The 21,974-nt window shown below is 46.0% G+C and overlaps 3 protein-coding genes across 6 annotated transcripts; 1 reads left to right on the top strand and 2 right to left on the bottom strand.

The window, feature by feature from the left end:
• Window positions 1-444: 444 nt before the first annotated feature.
• Ncbp2 (nuclear cap binding protein subunit 2) lies at window positions 445-9,693 on the bottom strand. The gene is made up of 4 exons (XM_090344274.1): window positions 9,539-9,693; window positions 5,526-5,707; window positions 4,118-4,256; window positions 445-2,351 (listed from the first exon to the last, which is right to left on the bottom strand). Exons 1-4 carry the CDS (start codon window positions 9,614-9,616, stop codon window positions 2,280-2,282), a joined length of 471 nt encoding a protein of 156 aa, XP_090200400.1. The 5' UTR covers window positions 9,617-9,693; the 3' UTR covers window positions 445-2,279.
• A 93-nt stretch (window positions 9,694-9,786) lies between these two features.
• Ncbp2as2 (NCBP2 antisense 2 (head to head)) lies at window positions 9,787-19,820 on the top strand. 4 transcript variants are annotated; one of them, XR_016537558.1, is made up of 3 exons: window positions 9,787-10,468; window positions 19,139-19,202; window positions 19,734-19,781. XR_016537558.1 is itself a non-coding variant. In XM_090344289.1 (1 exon), exon 1 carries the CDS (start codon window positions 9,846-9,848, stop codon window positions 10,143-10,145), a length of 300 nt encoding a protein of 99 aa, XP_090200415.1. In that variant the 5' UTR covers window positions 9,787-9,845; the 3' UTR covers window positions 10,146-10,525. The 4 variants fall into 4 exon arrangements, 1 of the variants encoding a protein (XP_090200415.1); XR_016537557.1 differs by lacking the exon at window positions 19,139-19,202 and having other exon boundaries at window positions 19,734-19,820; XR_016537560.1 differs by lacking the exon at window positions 19,139-19,202 and having other exon boundaries at window positions 19,738-19,812.
• On the bottom strand, window positions 12,525-19,893 carry Pigz (phosphatidylinositol glycan anchor biosynthesis class Z (Gwada blood group)). Its single transcript, XM_090344262.1, has 2 exons — window positions 19,776-19,893; window positions 12,525-14,305 (listed from the first exon to the last, which is right to left on the bottom strand). Exons 1-2 carry the CDS (start codon window positions 19,891-19,893, stop codon window positions 12,747-12,749), a joined length of 1,677 nt encoding a protein of 558 aa, XP_090200388.1. The 3' UTR covers window positions 12,525-12,746.
• Between the last annotated feature and the right edge of the window lie 2,081 nt (window positions 19,894-21,974).

The following is a 21,974-nucleotide window of genomic DNA, read 5'->3' as shown; positions in this document are numbered from 1 at the left end:
GCGTACATCTTCCTTTTCACAAGAACATCCATGCCTTCAATTTTGAATTTAAAATAATCAGGCCCCATGAAAATCATGAACCTTCTTAGACTCAAGCATGGTAAAAGAAGTTTTTGCCATTTCTATACTACCAAAAAAAGACATGTGTTTTTGGCTGACAGGTTAATCAAAGTTACAGATCAAATCTGTTGATAAGGAACACAATTTCTGAGCTGGTAACAAAACCATTCTGATGACCTACACATGGCCAGAATTCTAAGACTGGAATTAAAAGCAGTCAGGAATTCTGTCCTTTTAGTGTTTCAGAGGAAACCATGAAGAGGCTTCTAGCTTGGTAAACACTGATCAGACGTTGGCTAATGTCCTTCGCAAATTCAACAGATAAAGCCATAACCACCTGCACACTTGAAGTTTAAATACATATGTTTTTATAGATTCCAAACTCAGGTGTACAGTCCAGCACAAAAACAGTTCAGAACATATTTCTGTATAGTAAGAGAGTAATTGGTCCAACTTTATTGAAACCTGTTACAGAAGATACAAGGCCTGTACAAATCTGAGTTACATTTTACTACAAAATATAAAATACATGAATCCAAATTACAGTGCAAAAATAAAATTTAAAACAAAGTGTATCTTCATTGAATGACTGTAAATGGTTTCTTTAAGCATTACAATTGTTACAGCTCTTTAGAAAATCAGCAGTTTTAAATTTGAAAAAATTTACTTACTATAAAGGTGAAAGATGTTCACACTGAGACCAAACTTTTTACAAACTAGTTAGAAGATAACTCATTGCTGGATGAAAAAAAAAAAAAACAAAACTCACTTTTTTTCGTATTAGAGACAAATTTGCCTTACAAACCAAAATAAGGGAGTGGGAGGAGGGAAAAGGGGCCAAAAACATGAGAAGGGGTATCAATGTATGAGAAGTAATGCACTTACTACCTGGTGAATGTAACTATAACCTCTCTATACATTACCACAACAACAGAAAATAAAATTAAAAAAAAAAAAACATGCAAAATAAATTCACTAGAATCAACCAGCAGCTCACTATTAAGGCTTGGACCTCAGTAACACTAATTAGGAAAAAATATGAAAACAGACTTTAATGTGAGAAGTGACTAAAACAGACATTTCCTGCAGGAAATATCTCCAGTTGCTTTTGTTAAGCAATCTTAAATCCACAAACATTAAAAACACATTCTAGGGCTAAAGTAAAGTACTACAGCATTTGTCTGCCATACACAGGGCCCTGAGTTCCATCCCAAGTATTTCAAAACAATGAAAAAAATACAATTGAATGATGTTTCTAAGATCATTCTGGAAATGGAAAGAGTAAACTTGATGGCCCTAACAGCAATGTCAAGTATCAAGGCAATGTTTTAATTCTTCTCTGGTGATCTATTTTACTCCATTTCCTTTGGGAATGCACTCTTTCCTTTATTTTAGGGTACTTTGAGGTTCCCTGCATTACAATAAACACTTGGACTTTTTTTTTTTTTTGCTTTAGATAAAGCATTTACATCTTTTGAAAAATATGTATAATAGTTACTCTTCAAGTCTTGCACCTAATTTTTGACAGGTAAAGCACAGAAGTAAAGCAAGTAGTATCCTCTCAAGACCTTAAGAAAAAAAAAAAAGCCAACTATTTTGTAAAGGTCTTTGACCTTTAGAGCTTAGAATTCAACCTATAAAAGCCAGCTGTCAAGCACCTGGTCCTAAATTAGAGCAGAGCTATACAACATGACCCTATTTAGTAAACTTTCTGGGGATAGGTGAGCACAGTTGACTTCACGGGGAGCTGACCTCATGCTTCCTAGGCAAAGCCATTTGAGCCACTCTTTCAACTCCTATTACATGTATCTCTTTTAATTTATCTACTTTAAAAATTATTTTGAATTTAAAATAATCAGGCCCCATGAAAATCATGAACCTTCTTAGACTCAAGCATGGTAAAAGAAGTTTTTGCCATTTCTACACTACCAAAAAAAGACATGTGTTTTTGGCTAACAGGTTAATCAAAGTTACAGATCAAATCTGTTGATAAGGAACACAATTTCTGAGCTGGTAACAAAACCATTCTGATGACCTACTCATGGCCAGAATTCTAAGACTGGAATTAAAAGCAGTCAGGAATTCTGTCCTTTTAGTGTTTCAGAGGAAACCATGAAGAGGCTTCTAGCTTGGTAAACACTGATCAGACGTTGGCTAATGTTCTTCGCAAATTCAACAGGTGGAAGGATCGAGTTGTGCACAGGTGAGGCTCTCACCACTCACTGGTTTTGTGCCAATTTTCCATAGCCACCTCTTCCAGCATCATAGTCCTTCCGATACTCATCTCGAACCTTATTAGAAAAGAACATAAAGCTGCAGTAAATTGGCTTAATACACCTCCTCCCCCACAACCATGACATATTAGGATGGCATACAAGTATTAGGCTAATTTAAAACTCATTTTAATGCATTTTGCCTGTTTTCAAATCACAGGTGGGAAATACGGTGGGCCACAGAATCATTTGGCACATAAGGCACATGTGTTTATCATGTGCTCTTCATCTTCCAATATGTATTCATAGTTTTATGGCTCCTGTCAAAGCTCTTGCTGAGGAAAATAGCTCCATAGAAGTTTAGTAACAGTTGCAATTGCTTATAGAAATATACATATTTGGAGACAGGTGCGGTGGCTCACTTCTGTAATCCTAACTACTCAGGAGGCTGAGATCTGAGGATCAAGGTTCAAAGCCAGCCCTCTAGAAAACGGCAAGTGGGGCTCGGCTCAAGGGTAGGGCCATAGCCTTGAGCTGAAGAGCTCAGGGACAGCCCCCAGGCTAAGTTCAAGCTCCATGAACCACAAAAAAAAAAAAAAAAATAGATATTTGGAAAGGGAGAGTGCTTCCCTATCATGTAGATTCGATAGCTTGGTACCACATACCCAGAAAAAGCTGGAAGTGATGCTGTGGCTCAAGTGGGGAGCACTATGCCTCTGAATTCAAGCCCTAGGACTGGCAAAATATATATACACATTTTGTACATTTTGCAGAGAGGCACTGGGATTTGAATTCAAGACCAACTTGAGCCACACTCCTGACCTTTTTGCTTTGTTTTTGAGGGTAGCGTCTTGCATTTTTATCCATGACAGTTATCCTTCTATTTTTGCCTCCCTTGTATCTGGGGTCATAGGCATCAGGCATGAACCACCAAGCCTGACTTACTGAGGTTAGGTCTTTCCCCCATTTTTTTTTTAAATTTTTGTCAGTTGTGAGGCTTGAACTCAGGGCCTTGGCGTTGTTTCTGAGCTCTTTTGCTCAAGGCTAGCACTCTACCACCTGGAGCCACAGTACCACTTCTGTTTTTTGAACTGTTAATTGGAGATAAGGGTCTCCAGGGGACTTTTCTGTCTAGGCTGACTTGACCCTCAGATCTCAGCCTCTTGAGTAGCTAGGATCACAGGCTCACACTGGTGCCATCACCCTAACCTTTTGTCTCAAGTGGCCTCAAAGGATGAACTTCCTGTAGCTAGAATTACAGGCATGAGACATAACATCTGACCTTTTTTTCTAAGGCTTAAAACAGAAAATTAAGAGGCATGGTGCCACATGTTTGTAATCCCAACCTTCAGCACTTGAAAAGCAAAGATAGAGAGATCTTAAGTTCTGAGACTACCTAGGGCTCTTGCAACAACTTCCAGGCCATAATGGGCTACAAGGAGAGAACCTGTCCCCCATCCCCACCAATATAAACATAACTATATAGACATAAAAACCTATGACTCCATAGACATAATGTCATAATGTTTCTATGACATAAAAACCCTTAGCCTAATTTTCATTAAGTTCTAAATACTAAGTCCCACTGATTGTAAATAGATTCCCTCCTTGAACACTTGTTTGTTAAACTTGTCATTTAAAATACGATGAAAAAAAATCAACGTTAATAAATTCTTTAATAAAAAAATAAAAATAAAGATCAAAATCAGTTGGTAGTTTGCTTTTTTTTTTTGCCTAGACAAAAGAATAGACATAAGTTGAAAAAAATCCCAGAAACAGAACACACACACACAGAAACCACTGCATCCCAGGCAAAACTCAGAGCAAAGACACTTCCTACATACCTGGCCCCCAGATCGCCCACGTCCATATTGCCTTCCCTCTTTAAAGCCTGCATCCCAGTCCGTGCGAATTATCCGGTCATCCAGACGAGTTCCATTTATGTACCGCATGGCATTTTCTGCATCTGCTCTTGAGTAGTATCTTAAGTGTAAATGTTAAGGAAGAATCATCTAAATGAAGATGAGTTATTCCAAAGACAATTCAGCCAGCACAGCATGTTGAGTGGGTTAGTTCAGAGGACTTAAGAAAGGCAAAGACAATTACCCAGAGCTACAGCAATCATGATTTACTGTATATTCCTGTTAATTATCTAGTTTCATTGTGTCCATTCTTTTTTTGTGGGGCTTGAGCTCTTTTTTTTTTTGGTGGGTCATAGGGCTTGAACTGGGCCTGGGCACTGTCCCTGAGTTCTTCAGTTCAAGGCTACTGCCCTACCTCTGGGCCTGGGTGTTGTCCCTGAGCTTTTCAGCTCAAGGTTACCACCCTACTCTTGAGCCAAGCCCCATTTCCCTTTTCTAGAGGTTAATTGGAGATAAGAGTCTCAGGTTCTTTTGTACTTAGGCTGGCCTTGAACCTTGGTCCTCAGATCTCCTGAGTAGTTAGGATTACAAGTGTGAGCCACCATGTGCCATCTAGTGAGACTTATCTCCAATTAAGTACCAGAAAACTGGAAGTGGTGCTATGGCTCAAGTGGTAAGAGCTGTAGCCTTAAGCTGAAGAGCTCAGGAAGAGTGTGCCCAGGCCCAGAGTTCAAGCCTCACGACCAACCCAAAAAAGTTGGGGGGGGGCAAATAAATTTTCTCTTTCTGCATACTCATAAATTTAGTCCTGAAGCCATTAGGTGGAACAGAGAACTTCCCTGCATTTCAGAGAACTTTAGTAGTGGACTGATTCCTGTCAGGAAAATGTAAACAGTGTTACACTAGATCATTTATATATGCAAATTTCTCAATGAGTGTATATTTTACATCAGTGTTGTCCATGATTTTCACTGACAGAGATGAGTTACAAATATAAAAATGAAGAATACTAAATATAAATCCTGTAATTTGGGGCCAGGAGTTTGGCCTAGTGGTAGAGTGCTAGCCTAGCATGCACAAAGACCTGGGTTCAATTCCTCGGTACCATATGCATAGAAAAAAGCTGGAAGTAGTGCTGAGGCTCAAGTGTTAGAGTGCTAGCCTTGAGAAAGTCCAAGGACAGTGCTCAGGCCCTGAGCTCAAGCCCAAGACTGGCCCCCCCCCCCCCAAAAAAAAGAATGTGAGCTCAGTATGATCACTCACATACACCTACACACCTACACACACACCTACACACACACACACACACACACACACACACACACACACACACACAAATACAACTCAGCTTTATAGTGCAGCAGCTTCAGCAGACACCTAGGAAGGATACTCTACAAAACAAAATCCACATGCTGTTTTTTTCACTTTGTCCAGACCCATAATGATCTTCTTTATATCACCACTTTTGCTGAAGAGCTCATAAATTTGTTCTTCAGTTGTGTAAAAGGAAAGATTCCCAACATATAATGTGCAACTTTTCTTCAGTAGTTTTTCTTGTTCTTCATTGTCTCCCTAGAAGTTCAAAGAGATAAGCATTACTACAAAAAAAAAAAAAAGACAGCTGCTTAAGCTTGGTACCGGTGACTCATGCCTATAATCCTAGCTACTCAGAAAGGTAAGATCTAGCTGGGTGCGGTGGCTCATGAGCTGAAGAGCTCAGGGACAGCGTCCAGGCCCAGAGTTCAAGCCTCACAACCAACAAAAAAAAGGGGGGGATGGGGAGAAGATCTAACCTCAAACCCTTGCCTGGTCTAGCTTTGAAGTATGATCCTCAGATCTCAGCCTCTGAAGTAGCTAGACTTGTAGGTGTGAGCCAATAGCTCCTAGCTGATCCCTTTTAAAATTAATTTACATTACTTATACACAGATGGGTTTACCATTACATTTCCATGTTTATCTGATCGTTCTCTAATGGCAAGTTTCCAAACCCTGACATATATGTGTGTGTGTGTGTGTGTGTGTGTGTGTGTTTGTTTTGCCAGTCCTGGGGCTTAAACTCACTTAAAAACACTTTTGCTAAAGGCTAGCACTCTGTCACTTGAGCTACAGCACTACTTCTGGCTTTTTCTGTGTATGTGGTACTGAGGAATTGAACCCAGGACATGCATGCTAGCACTCTACCACTAGAGGTCACACTACTGGCCCCTGACCCAATATCTTTTTTTTGGTCTGTCTTGGGGCTTGAACTCTGGGGCTGAGCGCTGTCCCTGAGCTCTTCAGCTCAAGGCTACCACCCTACCCCTTGAGCCAAGTGCCACTTCTGGTTTTCTAGTGGTTAACTGGAGATAAAACTCTCAGGGTCTTTAGTGCCCTGAGCTGGCTTTGTACTGCAATTCTTAGATTTCAGCCTCTTGTAGCTAGGATTACAGGTGTAAGCCACTGCACCTGGCTACCTGAACCTATATCTTAAGAAGGAAAAACAGATTTTCAGCGAAAGCATTTCCCTTGTAATACTCTCATAGAGACTGTGTCAGTCCAACAACTGGTAGATTATCTGCACAAACATTATTTTTCTCTGCATGTAGAAGAAAGTTTAGTAATTACTAAGAACAAAAGCTCTGACAAATTGAGAGTGAGGGGCAAGTTGGGTAGGCAAGCACAAAGCCCTAAATTCAATCCCCAGTCAGCAGGGGCACCAGTGGCTTAAGCCTGTATTGATCCATTCAAACATCAGAGATGGAGCAATGGCTCAAAGTGGCAGAGTACTAGTCTTGCTTGACCAAAAGAGCTCAGGGACACCATGTAGGCCCTGATTTTGAGCTCTACAACCCTGAAAGGCAGGGAGGGGGACTTTTGTGTTGCCCAGGCTAGCCTTAAACTTGTGATCCTCTTGCTCCAGTAAGTACTGTCAAACAGCCTATGACTTATGACAACAGTGATATTAGTGTAGATTTAATTCAATATACTAGGAATTCCATACGACAAAAGCCGTTACAGTCTAAAGAAAGCTATTGGCTTTAGATGAAAGTGATGAATCCGGGGCCGGGAGTTTGGCTTAGTGGTAGAGTGCTTGCCTAGCATGCACGAAGACCCGGGTTCAATTCCTCAGTACCACATGCATAGAGAAAAGCTGGAAGTGGTGCTGAAACTCAAGTGGTAAAGCTCTAGCCTTGAGAAAGTCCAAGGACAGGGCTCAGACCCTGAGCTCAAGCCCAGGACTGGCAGAAGAAAAAAAAGTGAAAGAGAAATACCCAATTTCAGACCTAATAAACTTTATATATAAAAAAAAGAAAGTGATGAACCCACATTTTTAATCTTGCAACATGCTTTAAATTCAAAATGGCTATATGGTCTAGGAGATAAGAACTATAAAAATCATAGAATTAGCAGGGTGATGTGTCTCACATCTGTAATCCTAGCTACTCAGGAGGCTATGGTCTTCATTCAGATCACGGTTGTAAGCCAGCCCGGGCAGTCTGTGAGACTCTTTATCTCCAATTAATTACTAGAAAATAGAAAGTGGACCTGTAGCTCAAGGGGTAGGACGGTATAGCCTTGAGCTGAAGAGATCAGAGACAACATCCAGGCCAAGTTCAAGTCCCACGACAACCCCCTCCCCCCCGCCAAAAAAAAGTAGAACTGAAAATTGTGCCTGGTCCATAATAAACACTTTAAAATGAGTTAGGAAGCTGAGTGCATGGCTGTGCCTGTAATCTTGGCTACTCAGGAGGCTGAGATCTGAGGATAAAAGTTCAAAGCAAGCCCAAGCATAAAAGGACCCGAGACTCTTACTTCTAATTAACTTCTAGAAAATGAGAAGTGGGGCTTGGCTCAAGGGTAGGGTAGTAGCCTTGAGCTGAAGAGCTCAGGGACAGAGCCCAGGTCAAGTAGAAGCCCCAAGACTCACAAAACCAAAACAAAAACTCGAGTTAGGGCTGGGAATGTGGCAGTATTAATGTGCTTGCCTAGCACATATGAAGCCCTGGTTTGATTCCTCAGTACCAGATACACAGAAAAAGCCAAAAGTGATGCCGGGGCTCCAGTGGTAGAGTGCTAACCCTAAGCAAAAGAAGTTCAGGGATGATGCCCAGGCCCTGAGTTCAAGCCGCAGGATTGGCACAAAAAAAAAAAAAAAAAAAAAAAAAAGCCTTTGTGGAGTTCACCTGTAAGCTATTGAGGAGGCTGAGCTCCGAGGCCAGCCAGACCAGGTAGGAAACTGCAGTTGACCACCCAGAAGTGGAGCTGTGGTTCAAAGGATAGGGTAGAATAGCCTTGAGAAAAAAGCTGAGTGACAGTGCTCAGGCCCTGAGTTCAAGCCCAGGACTGGTACAACACAACAAAAACAAAACAAGAACCTATGGAGTGGATTTAAGTCTTTTCAATTTGGCCTCTAAGTAAATTTCCCTATCCCTCCCCCCCCCCCCCCCACTAACACATTTCCCAAGTCTCCAGGCCACCTTCTATGTTCACTTCCTTTCCAACTCACAAGGGGATTCTTCCTTTTCAGAATCCTCACAAGTTGCTCCACATTCCATCTATCCTTCATGCTTTGGATTTTGTTTCTGTTTACATGTCGTCAATCAGGATTGAGTTCTTTAGAGTACAGAACTTTCCCCCTGAAGTCTTAGAAGGCTTCTACTAGTTTTTACTTACGTACATCAGCTACTTACAAAGCAGCCATAAATGGGATTAGAATGGGGCAGTGCCCCTGGCCCCTGGGAAGTCTTCAGAACAGCATTTAAGTTTACTTAACTTTGAGTGCTGTTCCTTTCTGTCCCATTCCTGCCCTTACTGCTACAAAAAAAAAAAAAGCTCACCTGTAGTCATTTTCCACAAAATACACTGTGGCACAGACTAAACTTACATTTTTTTCTCTGATCTGAGATCTGATTCTCAGCACTTACAAACATTGCCTCTTCTGATCCGGACATCCGGACACTCTCAAAGTGCCTACCAAGGCTTGTATCTTCCTCAAGTGAGAGATACAACTCAATTGCAGAGTCTCCTAACGACGAGCAGTTATTTCTTATTTTTTTTAAATCACGATCCTACAGGATAAACGACGAGGTCTCCAGTGCCTGGGTCACCTCCACAGACCCTGGGAGTGATCGTCTCACCGCACGCTTTCGCCCATGGAGGCAGAGCCACCAGTATTCCATTACTCCGGCCTCTTGCACTGGCCTAGTGGAAGCCAGAGAATGAACACACGAGTCCCCAGCTCCCCATGACAGAGTGTGCCTTATTCTAATACCCTTCCGCCCCCGCGGCGGCCTCCCCGTGGGCAGCGGGACCCACATCGCCTTTCCCGACGCCTGCAAAGCGGGGACGACACGATGAGACAAGTGTACACCGTTTCTCAGCGCTGCAAAGCAGCTGCCCCGCTCCGCGGCCCGCTGTCCTCACCCGGAAGTGCTGGTCGCGGTACTGGCTGAGCTCCACGTAGGAGTCGCTGCTCAATGCCTTCAGAAGTCCGCTAGACATAGCGGCGAGAGTCCGTCTCGAACGCTGCAGTCCGGAAAAGGCGCCGGCCGCCCAGTCGACAGCGGAAAATTAAGGCGAAGACGGAGGGAGGTGGGAGCCGTCGCGTCCAATCAGAGCGCGGTCGTGACGTCATCTCGCCGCGCGGGCGCAGTTGCGCCCATCATCCCACGCGGCCGGGCGGGAGGCAGGCGGGAGCATCTGCGGTTCCGGCGCGCCAGGACGAGAGAGGATGGTTCTCAGACAGCTGCTGGCAGCTCTGCTGCACAGCCCGCAGCTGGTGGAGCGGCTGTCCGAATCGCGGCCTATCCGGCGCGCGGCGCAGCTCACAGCTTTCGCCCTGCTTCACGCTCAGCTGCGGGGTCAGGACGCGGCCCGCCGCCTTCGCTCTCTCGCGGCCGGCCCCGCCGGCTTCCTGGGCCGCCGCGCCCTGCGCTTCCGCGACGCCTTCGTCCAGGAACTCCGCCACGGCCTCCGGGACCGTCCCCGACCGCCGCCCGGTAGCCAGAAGGGCCCTAGCACACGCTCTTAAGATCTGTGGGTGGGCCTGGCCGAGGTCACGACTTGCCCTTCACTGCTCCACCCTGACCTTGGCGCGAAGGCGTTCTCCTGGGCATGTCTTCGAAATGTGAGGTCGTCGGCCTTCAGACGTCTCGCCAAGAACTCTGGCTAAACCTATTTCCAAGTTGAGGCCCTGAGATTGGAGAAAGATTCTTAACCTGGCAGGTAAAGATAGACCGAACCCGGACATCTCACGTACGACAGCCATGGACCCACATCCAGACAGCCTGCCTGCCCTCTACAAATAGGACTGCGCTGGTGTAGCAGGGTGCTGGCTCCAGGGAAGATAAGATGGTGGGTAGAAAGACAGACCTGAAGATGCCAAATTCTCTCATTAAACGTGTCAGCTTACTCCTAAGCATAAGCGTGGTACTTATCAGACAAGATGGTTTGGGAAGCTGTAGGTTCATGTTAATATTTATCAACACGGGGGCAGGGGATGTGGCTTAGTGGTAGAGTGCTTGCCTAATATGCATGAAGGCTTGGGTTTGATTCCTCAGTACCACCTAAACAGAAAAGCTGTAAGTGGCGCTGTGGCACAGGTTGTAGAGTTCTATCCTTGAGCAAAAAGAAGCTCAGGAACAGTGCCCAGGCCCTGAGTTCAAGCCCTAGGATTGGAAAAAAACAACATGTTGGGTGTCTGTTCTGTGCTGGCATTTGCTAATCGCATTCTCTTTTCTTACAACCACAGACATGGGAGAAAATGGTCACTTCTGAAGTTTCCCAAAGCTTTGCAGAGTAAAGTGAAAGCATTCATTTTAGAATCATCCTACAGGAGGTCTCATGTCTTTATGACAGTACTGTGCAGCATTTACCCTGCTCCTTGCGGGCTGTCTTTTGTATCACCAGGCAGTGAAATGATTACTACCTATCATGAAAAAAGCTAGCAGAACTCCCATTCCCCAGTTTTGAAGATCTAGGATGCAAACTGTGGTCAGCTTCCAATATCTGGGAAGTTGATTGTTCATATAATGATCTGTCATTTTGAGACTCCTAGCACAATTTCTGAGTTAATCATGAAATCTTATTGTCTTGTTGGTATTTTTTGTTGTTGTTGCTAGGCAAGTCCTCTTCCACGGAGCTAAGTCCCCAGCCCTTAGTCATGAAATGGAGAAACCTTGAAACCATAGAAAAAACTTGGGCTCTTATGAGCTATTCAGCATTATGTGGTCTTAGTTCCCATAGGGTCAGGTTGACAGGATCTAAGACAAGCAGCGTTTGTAGTCAGAAGGGGAAACAACTGGGCTTCTCTTACTCTGCTGTGTATGGGTTGGGGATTGAACCCAGAGCCTAGAGCATACTAGCCAAGTATTCTACCATTAAGCCACATTCCCAGCCCCTCTCCAGCCATTTCTGTTTCTTGTCTTTAAATATTATTCTCCTAGGGCTGGGAGGCATGAAGCCCTGAGTTTAACTCCTCAGTACCATATAAATAGAAAAGGCTGAAAGTGGCTTTGTGGCTTAAGTGGTACAGTGCTAGCCTTGAGTTTAAAAGCTCAGGAACAATGCCCAGGCCCTGAGTTCAAGCCCCAGAACTAGCACAAAAAAGCAGGAGTGTGGGGGGAGGCACAGTGGTGGTGTGGAGTTTCCTGCCACATATGGATAGAAAAATAGAAGAATAGGAGGCAGGGCACCTGTGGCTCATGCTGTGATCCTACTCAGTGAGATCTGAGGATCACCGTTCAAATCCAGCTCGGGCACGAAAGTCTGAGACTCTTATCTTCAATTAACCACCAGAAAACCAGAAGTGGTAGTGTGGCTCAAGTGGTAAAGCACTAGTCTTCAGCTGAAAAGCTCAGGGACAGCGCCCAGGCCCAGAGTTTAAGCCCTACAACTGACAGAGGGCTGGGGGTAGGGGGGGGAGGAGAAAAGAAAAATTCCAAAGGGCTTGTTTTAGGAATTACTAAGTACTGTGACAGCAGGGACCAAAATGTCCTTATAACACAACTCCCACTTACATGGTTTAAGAGCTTGTGAGAGACATGCTTTTTGAGCCTAACTGAGGACACATTGCAACTCCAAGAATGACAGTATTTGCTGTGGATAGCTCAGAGTTCCTGTGATTGGCTGTGTAGACTAAGCAATGCATTGGGGCTTTCTCAAGATCACAGGTAGCATGTGGCACTAGTTTTTGTATCCTGTGAATCCCAGCAACCTGTTTACCACAATGTCTCCCAATTGTCTGGAAGGCTCATAGGCCTTGATTGTCATGATAGCAAGCAGTAAGGCATTGTGAAAAGTTTAGGAGAGGTCATTTAGGAATGTCATTAGCAGTTCATTGTGTTTCACAGCCTGGTGCTATTAGACATTTAAAGCATTACAGTGGTCAAAGGAATAGGACAACAGACAATGGGTGTCATTGGTTATATTGGAATTCTTTGGGAAGCTTGGCGTAGGGAGTGTGGCTAGTTAGATCTTTGGTGTCTGAGGAAGAGGAGTGTGGGCTCACTCAGAAAGCAAAACCACCAATCGCTGTGCCCAGACAGGAGACAATGGGACTCCTGAAGGAGAATCAGGGCCTTGTTGCACTGTTCCAGCCCAGACACCGGTGGAGGAGGTGAAGCGACACCTTCTATGGCTGGATCTTGGGCAGCAGCTGCTCTGTGATGTTTTCAGATGTCTTCTCCAGTTCCATGATGTGAAGGCTAAGGTCATCCCTCCAAGCCCCACTCAGCAGAGAGGATAGGGCTGGTGGGTCCTCCAGGGTCAAGTGGGGAAACATACGAGTTTCACTTTTGAGGGGGAAACTACACTTCTCCACTGCATGCCTTGTGGTCCCAGGGGTCACCACAAAGAGGCGGCAGAGCCATGGCCCACCAGCTACCTGGCAGGATGGTTGTGTGGTGAGGTTGTTGAGCATTTGACACAGGACCCAGTCCTCAGTCCCACCCATATCCACCACCTCCACAGGTGAATGGAGACCAGGGAGGTGTAGAAGGTGCTGAGGGGGCATGTAGGTGTGAGAGAAGAGGAGTGTGTAGTGGGTAGGCATGCTTGGGAGCCCAGGTGTGTGGACCACCTGCTCCAAGTATTTTAGGCCAGGTACCAGGCCCCCCTGATGCAGGCAGCCAAAGAAGAAGGCACCCAGGGCATTGGAGAGGACCAGGGTGCCCTTCCAGGGCATGGGTCGGATTCGTGGACTACAGAGCAGGACTAGGGGCACAATGAGGGGGATTAGGAACCGAGCCTCCTGGTGGCTAAAGACAGACAGCAGGGCCAGGGGCATGAAGTAGAGAAGAAGAAGGTAAGACCTGGGGCTCCATAGAAGACTTGGGGTACCTGGCGCCCTCTGGAGGCCCACTTGTGCAAAGGCCTGGAGGCCTACTTGCCATGCAGCCTGCAGTGCCTCAGCATGTAACACACCAAAGAGCAGAAAGCCATTGACTGCCAAGTGAGTGAGCCGCGCGTGTGTGCCGTGTTTTGCAAGGTTTTGGGGGTCCAGGTTGTAGTGCAAGAAGTTGATGGGTGTAAGGACAAGGTTACTAGATCTAGAGAGGCTGGAGAAGTACCAACTGTCTGAGGCCACAAACACCACTGCAGTGAGGACTACCCCAGGGAGCAGTGCCAGGGCCTCCCTGGCCAATGATTTGAAGCCAGGGTCCATGGTTCCACGAATGCCCCAGAGGAAGAGGGGCACCAAAGCAAAGGCCAGAAAGGTGGGCCGGTTGAAGAAGCCAGCAGCTATGATGGCCCCAAGAAGCCAGTTGTGCCACTGTGGCCCTGGGGTAGGCTTGTTGGACGTGGGGTTCCATGCCACATGAGGGGAAACCAAGACCAGAAGCCACGTGAAGAGTAGTCCCTCGATGGCATTGGAGAAGGTCCTTGTGTAGAAAACCAGAGTGACGTAGGAGCCAGACAGCAGGGCCAGGGCTTTCCAGCGATCTGCCTCCCACAGGGGAGCAAGATGGTACACAGCTCCATCCAGAGCAAAGGAGAGGACAGTGAGGAGGAGCCGGGGCCCCACCAGCAACACATAGCCACTCACCGGGCCAGGCCATGGCCCCAGCTTTTCCCAGAGCCTGAGCAACCAGAAGGCAGAGCCTGAGGTCAGCAGTGGGAAGACCACCGTGCGGCAGGAGCTGCTGGGGTAAAACTCCCAGGGCCGTGTGGCCTGAACTCCCAGGATGTCCTCTGCAGAGAGAGAGGCAGAGGTGAGCCAGTTCTAAGCTCAGGGCTATGCACCCCAGCTTGCCTGCCTGCTAGTAGACACTCCTGCACAACCTCTGCAACTACCAAGTGGACTTTTCTCTTTTGGAGAGGTGTGTTTTATGGGAGAAACTGACTGAAACTGAGTTGCCCACGTGGGCTTGACCTGACTAAGCCAGCTCTGTAACAGCAGTTTTCTCCACCTGATACAGAGGAGGCAAGTGAAGATGCCAAGCGTGGAAATGATTCAGTGATTCTTTTAGCCCACTAAAGGATGGAAGAGGCTATTAGCAAGGAATGCAGGTGGCTTCCAGGCATGGATGGCAAGGAAATCAGCACCACAGTTCCATAGTTGTGAAAATGGGATTCTGCCAATAACAAGAATGAGCTTAGAAGCCCATTGTTCTGGCACTGCCAAGCAAGAACTCAGCTCAGGCCTATACATTCATTTCAACTCCTTATACCTTGACAAGCACAGTGTCCATGCCAGAACCAGAGCCGGACTGCAAACTATCAAATGGGTCAAGCTGTAACCTGCTAGGTGTGTGATGGTTTATTGTACAGGAAGGAAACTCAAGGTGGATGAGACCTCACCTTGTGAAGAAAGAACCAAACTTGGAAAATGAGGTGACTGTACCCTGGAAAAGGAGTGGGGAGGACCAGGAAATGGCTTTATTCCTCTTCTCAGGATCTTAGAGCCAAACAACCATCTTTATGATGGCGTTTGTGTCTCAGAAGAGAGAGGGGTATGAGAGTGATGACCAGAAACAAGCAAAGTAATGGCCAAATGTGACTTTGTAATCAAGCCAGGTATGATGGATGATACATGCCTCTAATCCCAGGACTCAGGAGGCTGAGATAGGAGAACCACAAATTCAAGGCTAGCCTGAAATGCACAGCACGACTCAAAAATCACACACACACACACACATCAAAACTTAACAACTGTGTGCATAGATCAAGTAGTAGAGGGTCTACTTAACAGCAATGCCCTGAGTTTAAACCTAATACTGCCAATAACTATTATTATTGTATTATTATTATTATTATTATTATTATTATTATTATTATTATTGCTGGTCCTGGAGCTTGAACTCAGGGCCTGGGCACTGTTTTGAGTTTTTTCGGGTTTTTTTTTTTGTGGGTTATGGGGCTTGAACTTGGTTTGGGTGTTGTCCCTGAGCTCTTCAACTCAAGGCTACCACCCTGCCCCTGGGCCTGGGTGTTGTCCTGAGCTCTTCAGCTCAAGGGTACCACCCTACCCCTGGGCCTGGGTGTTGTCCCTGAGCTCTTAAGCTCAAGGCTACCACACTGCCCCTGGGCCTGGGTGTTATCCCTGAGCTCTTCAGCTCAAGGCTACACCCTGCCCTTGGGCCTGGGTGGTGTCCCTGAGCTCTTCAGCTCAAGGCTACCACCCTGCCCCTGGACCTGGGTGGTGTCCCTGAGCTCTTCAGCTCAAGGCTACCACCCTACCCCTGGGCCTGGGTGGTGTCTACCTTATCCTGAGCCACTGTGCCACTTCCCATTTTCTAGTGGTTAATTAGAGATAAAAGTCTCTCAGCTTTTTGGGGGGGGGTGAGTCTTAGGGCTTGAATTAGGCTTGGGTGTTGTCCTTGAGTTCTTCCTCTCAAGGCTACCGCCTACCCTTGAGCCAAGCCCCACTTCCTGTTTCCTAGAGGTTAACTGGAGATAAGAGTCTCAGATCCTTTTGTGCCTGGGCTGGCTTTGAACCTTGATCCTCAGATCTCAGCCTCCTGAGTAGCTAGGATTATAAGAGTGAGCCACCTTTCTCGGCTGTCCCTAAACTTTTTGCTCAAGGCTAGTGCTCTATTACTTGAGCAGTAGCTCTAGTTCCTACTTTTTTGGCGATTAATTGGAGATAGAAATCTGATGCCCAGATTGCTGTTGAACCTTGATTCTCAGATCTCAGCCTCCTGTGCAGCTAGGATTACTGGTGTGAGCCACTGGTGTCCAGCAATAAGTATTGCCAGGCGCAGTGGCTCAAGCCTGTAATCCCTAGCTGCTCAGGAGGCTGAGATCTGAGAATTGAGGTTTAAAACCAGCCCATTAACTAAAGACTTAAAAACCATGAGACTCTTATCTCCAATTAACCACCAAAAAACCGGAAATGGTGCTGAGGTTCTAAAGGATAGGGTGGGCTTCTTGAGCAGAAGAACTCAGGGACAGCGTCCAAACCTCACGACCAGCCGACATAAATAAATAGAGCCACTCCAACCCATCTGAATGGGCCCTCAATATGGCAGTATTAGATACCCCAATCTGTTAAAGTTGCAGATGTCATTCCCTAGATCCCCTGTTCTTGGGTGGAGAAGGCAACAGCCCTTGAGGATCTTGACCCATGGCAGACAGCGTGGGACCCAGCCAGCCCTCTGAAACTAGTGATCTAGAAGATAGCCTAGCAGTTGTCTGTGGGATCACCAGCCCTGCTCCCACCACACCCTGGAATAGGTTTGGTCAACACAAGGTGGAAGCCTGAGGAATCATCCGTCATCCCTCTCACCCCTTCTTGCCATCCCATTTGGTTCTGCTAATCAGTCCAGTGGACACTACGGTGGCATCTTAGGGTTAGGATTGGGCCTTGTAGTAATTGCTGTGGGAAGTGTTATACCCCTCGGATACCGGGCATGGAACACCAAGATGCCTCTGGCATCTGACATTCTGCACTCCAGGCCTCCTGGCCTCTCTTGAGTCTGCACTACTATGGCTCCAGGTCTCTGTACTTGAAGAAAGCAAACAAATTCTAAAACAAGCCAGATGGAGGACCAGCGAAAGCTTAGTAACTCCAATTTGCTATTTACTCAGCTATAAAGCCAAACTTAAATTGCAGGAACCTGTCCTGGCAACCATGGTACTCTAACCAGGAAAACTGAATGTTCCCTCTGAATCCCCCTGATTGACTAGCCTGTGAACACCACGTACCCTGTCATTAACAGGAATGCATGGTATAGACAGTTGCAAACACCTAGGTCTTTCGAGCCCCAGAATCTATAATGACTATTGCAACACCATCCAGCTCACTGTTAGGAACTTTGCTGATGCAGGCTGGTTCACTGGAAGAATCTTAGGGATAAGGCTTAATGCCAGGGGCTATAGCCATGTACAAAAGTTCTTAACCCCATTGGTCAAGTCGGTGGCTTGGCCCTTACTCGTGGAAAGCCTACGGCAGGAGCTCCAAGATATCAAGGACCTCATGGTTTTCCTTAAGCCTATAGAATCAATGCCACCATGGGACTTTTAATCAAACCAACCCAGATCTGGCTCAGGACTGCTAGCTCTGCCTTTCCCCCAGGAGCCACTGGGTAATATTGAACTTAACATACAACCTTGGTGTACCCTTGAGCCCAGTTCCCTTGCCCTTCTGATCCCAGTGTGGGGAAATGCCTCTTGCAGTGGAGACCACCAGTGCCAAGGCTAACTACATCTCCTTGGGCTCAGGCTCAGCAAATTCCTTGGAGTATCTGATGGCACCTACTTTGCAGTGGAATCTTCCATTACCTCAATATGACTAGGGTAGGGACATGAGCTATATAGTAAGGCTTTTTCTAGTCCTCACTATGGTTCCAGGGGATGAAGCCCCCTACCTTCTGGGGGAGCACTGCTGAATAAAAAAGTTTGTCATAATCTCACTTTTTTTTTTTTTTTTTGAACTCTAGGCCTTGGTGCTGTCCCTGAGCTCTTCAGCTCAAGGCTACTACCCTACTCCTTGAGCCACAGTATCACTTCTGGTTTTCTGGTAGCTAATTGGAGATAATAGTCTCACAGACTTTAGTGCCTGGACTGGCTTTGAACCTTGATCTTCAGATCTCAGCCTCCTGAGTAGCTAGGAGTACAAGTGTTTGCCACCATGCCCAGCTATAATGCCACTTTTTTTTTTTTTGTGGGTCATGGGGTTTGGGTGATGTCCCTGAGCTCTTCAGCTCAAGGCTACCACCCTACCTCTGAGCCAAGCCCCATTTCCCATTTTCTTGAGGTTAACTGAAGATAAGAGTCTCACGTCCTTTTGTGTCCTGGCTGGCTTTGAACCTTGATCCTCAGATCTCAGCCTCCTGAGTAACTAGGATTACAGGCATGAGCCACGGCACCTGGCTTATAATCCCACTTATAGGCCTGAGAGCAGCCAGTGAGGCAGGGGCAGACCTAGCAGCTACCCATATCAGCCTGTCCTAAGTCCAGTACCAGCAACTCTCAACCCAGATAGGTCAAGATCTCTCAAACTTTGGTCCATCTGTAACCTCCAAGATCAAATGGACTCACTGGTGAGTGTATTTCTCCCAAACAGGAGGGGTTTAGACTTGTTTGCTGCACACCAGGGAGGCCTCTGTGCTTCCCCGGGGGAACAGTGCTGTTCTACGTCAGTAAGTCTGGCATGGTAAGGGAGTCCATGGGCCAAGGTCACAGATGTCTCCAGGTTCCAGGGAGGGAAGAATCATCATGGGGCTGGGGGAGGGTGTGGGGAGGTGTTCTACTGGCTGCCATAGTTGTGTTGTTTTCTTACTGGTCATAGTCCTTGTCCTCACCTTTGGTCCTTGTTTGCTAAACATGGTTACTAAATTTATGGGCTCAAGCCTAGAGGCTATCAAACTGAAGATGCTCCTAACTCAATATAGGCCGATAAGTCTTACAGAAGACTGACATCCATTCCTGCTAGAAAAAGGCATCAAAGGCGGGAGGAGATGTCAAGAAAGTTGGCACAAAAACATGCAATGAGATTGGACCCCTGCACAGTCTGGGAAACTGCTGGGAAACTATCACTGTTATAAACTATTAAGCATCTGCTTGTTATACTTTGCTTAAAAGGTTAACCTTAACACAATATATAATTTCTGAAGACTCCTGAAAGAATGACTTCAGAGTGTGACCGGTAATTTCTGCAGACTGCCTGGCTGCAGCCCTTCTTCACTGTTCAGCTCTGTGTCCCCTCCCAACCTAAACTTAACTGCTGTTCCCACTGCAATCCCGCCCCTCATTTAAACTCACCTATTAGCAAGCAGCCCAGCCCTAATCGTCCAGACCCTTTACCCCCAAGTAACCCTGTAAGGACCTTGTAATCTGGAGACTGGGGGCTCAGAGTTTGGAGTAGGAAGCCCTCTGGGCCTGTTGGCATAATAAACCAGTTACTCTATTTCTCTGAGTTTTTTGCTTGGTTTCTCCATGGTCTGCTCATTTTTCTGTAACAAACTCCTCTAGCATTTGTTCTGAGTGACCTGTCGGGCCAAGCAGGAAGACATCTTGGAGGGTAGTGTTTTTTGAGTATCATCCACAAGGTCAGAGTCAGCACATGGAGATACCAAGTTGCCATTTCTCAGTTCTCATTCCAGTGGGGCTGCAGTCTTGCTGTGGACTCATGACTTACCAGTACATGCATGCTCTTCCCTCCCCTCCCCACACCCAGTCAGCCTGTCAACCAGATCCTAACCACATCCAGGAGCTTTACCTGCCATGACCTCAGGTGACTGGAAGAACTCATCTGGATGCACGTAGCCTGTCTGAGGGAGGAGGCACCACAGCACTCGGAGCAGGCAGAGGCTGCCCCAGAGGAACCTGGCTGCCATGTTCAGATCTCGTCACACAGCAGGCCCAGAGCCTGAAACGCTCTGGTGCTGCTCAGGATCCACAGCTTTGCATCTGTTGATGGTAACATTTGATAGTTATTGTGATGTATCTATATAATGATAAGCTGGGTGTGATGGTAGATGCCTGTAACCCCGTCACCGAGGAGGTGGGCACTGAAGAATCATAAGAATCAGCCTGGGCTACAGTTCAATTTTGTCTTAAAAAATGATGGTGGATATAATTCAGTAATACAGACTAAGAGAAACTATGCCAGGATTAGTTGGGGTCATTAATTTTTTTAATGTTAATACCTTAAAAGACTGCAGGGAGATTACCTTTTTCATTGATACCAGGGAAAAATAAATAGGAACTACCTTTATATGAAAGGATAATTTGCCTCTTTTTTAACATGATATCTTTAAATTTTATCTGATACTGAGCAGAAATTTAGATGAAAGAGTTAAGATCCACTGAAAATAAGAAGTAACAGAAGCAGCAACAGCAGTAGTAAAAGTAATTGTGATTTTTGTTCTTAATATACTATCTTATTTTGCTTCTCTTTTTTTTGCCTTTTGGTTAATCCCATATTGTTACTGTTTCTGACTTTGTTTACCTGGTATGTTGTATATAGGTTTGCTTGTTTGAAATAGGAAAGGGAAGAGGGGAAAACAAGATGATTGGGAGGGGGTGAAGGGAGGGAAATGGGGACAAAAACATGAGAAGGGGTATCAATGTGTGAGAACTAATGCACCTACTGCCTGGCGAATGTAACTATACATTACCCCAATAATACAAAAATAAAATGAATTAAAAAAAATGATGGGGGCTGGGAGTTTGGCCTACTGGTAGAATGCTTTCCTAGCATACTCGAAGACCCAGGTTTGATTCCTCAGTACCACATACATAGAAAAAAGCCAGAAATGGTGCTGAGGCTCAAGTGGTAGGGCTCCAGCCTTGAGAAAGTCCAAGGACAGTGCTCAGGCCCTGAGCTCAAGCCCAGGACTGGCAAAAAAAAAAAAAAAAAATGATGATGGAGCTGGGAGTATGGCTTAGTGGTATGTGCTTGCCTAGTGTGCATGAAGTTTTGGGTTCCATCCTTAGTACCACATACACACAAAAAAAGCTGAAAGTGGTGCCGTGGCTCAAGTGATAGAGTGCTAGCTTTGAGTGAAAAAGCTCAGGGATAGGCCTCCCAGGCCCTGAGTTCAAGTCCTAGGTCTTGAGCCACAGGTCCCCATACATTGGTCATGGGACTTGAACTCTTGGCCTGATCTCTGTCCTTGAGATAAAAAGCTCAAGGCTGGGGCCGGGAGTTTGGCCTAGTGGTTAAAGTGCTTGCCTAGCATGCATGAAGACCCGGGTTCAATTCCTCGGTACCACATACATAGAAAAAAAGCCGGAAGTGGTGCTGAGGCTCAAGTGGTAGAGCTCTAGCCTTGAGAAAGTCCAAGGACAGTGCTCAGGCCCTGAGCTCAAGCCCAGGACTGGCAAAAAAATAAAAAATAATAAAAAATAAAAAGCTCAAGGCTATCGTCCTACCCCTTGAGCCACAATTTCACTTCCGGGTTTCTGGTGCTTAATTGGAGATAAGAGTCTCACAGACATTCTTGCCTGGGCTGGCTTTGAATCCCAGTCCTCAGATCTGAGCCTCTTGAGTAGCTAGGATTGCAAGTGTAAGCCACCAACCCTGGCTCTAGTACAGTTTTTAATCAAATGATTGGCTCTAGAGTTTTTGTTATCTTCTCGCAAAAAATAGGCATATGACTTCAGGCTGAAATGTATAGATAGCAGGCTTATGGTTTCATATTCATCATTCATTCCACTGCTTTTTTTGTATTTATAAAAACGTTAGACTGTGGGCTGGGAGTGAGGCCTAGTGGTAGAGTGCTTGCCCAGCATGCACAAAGCCCTGGATTTGATTCCTTGGTAGCGCAGACACAGAAAAATCCACAAATGGTGCTAGGGCTCAAATGATAGAGCACTAGCCCTGAGAAAGCTCAAGGATAGTGCCCAGGCCCTGAGTTCAAGAACCCAGGACTGGCAAAAAAGATTTTTTAGAAAGTTAGGCTGGGTGCCAAGT

This window comes from Megascapheus bottae, chromosome 1 (assembly GCF_031878675.1).
Source record: "Megascapheus bottae isolate mThoBot1 chromosome 1, mThoBot2.hap1, whole genome shotgun sequence".
NCBI lineage: Eukaryota > Metazoa > Chordata > Mammalia > Rodentia > Geomyidae > Megascapheus > Megascapheus bottae.
Note: the sequence above shows the minus strand (reverse complement) of the source record. Positions and strands in the feature narration are given on the sequence as shown.

Bases quoted from the DNA above. Each gene is read 5' to 3' on its own strand.
- Ncbp2 (XM_090344274.1), bottom strand. From the start codon at position 9,616: ATGTCTAGCGGACTTCTGAAGGCATTGAGCAGCGACTCCTACGTGGAG. The intron at 5,708-9,538 runs GTGAGGACAGCG...TTGAACTTCTAG, and splicing joins ACCGCGACCAGCACTTCCGG to GGAGACAATGAAGAACAAGA. The intron at 2,352-4,117 runs GTATGTAGGAAG...TTTTCTAATAAG, and splicing joins GTGGGCGATCTGGGGGCCAG to GTTCGAGATGAGTATCGGAA.
- Ncbp2as2 (XM_090344289.1), top strand. From the start codon at position 9,846: ATGGTTCTCAGACAGCTGCTGGCAGCTCTGCTGCACAGCCCGCAGCTG.
- Pigz (XM_090344262.1), bottom strand. From the start codon at position 19,893: ATGGCAGCCAGGTTCCTCTGGGGCAGCCTCTGCCTGCTCCGAGTGCTG. The intron at 14,306-19,775 runs GTAAAGCTCCTG...CTCTCTCTGCAG, and splicing joins GTCACCTGAGGTCATGGCAG to AGGACATCCTGGGAGTTCAG.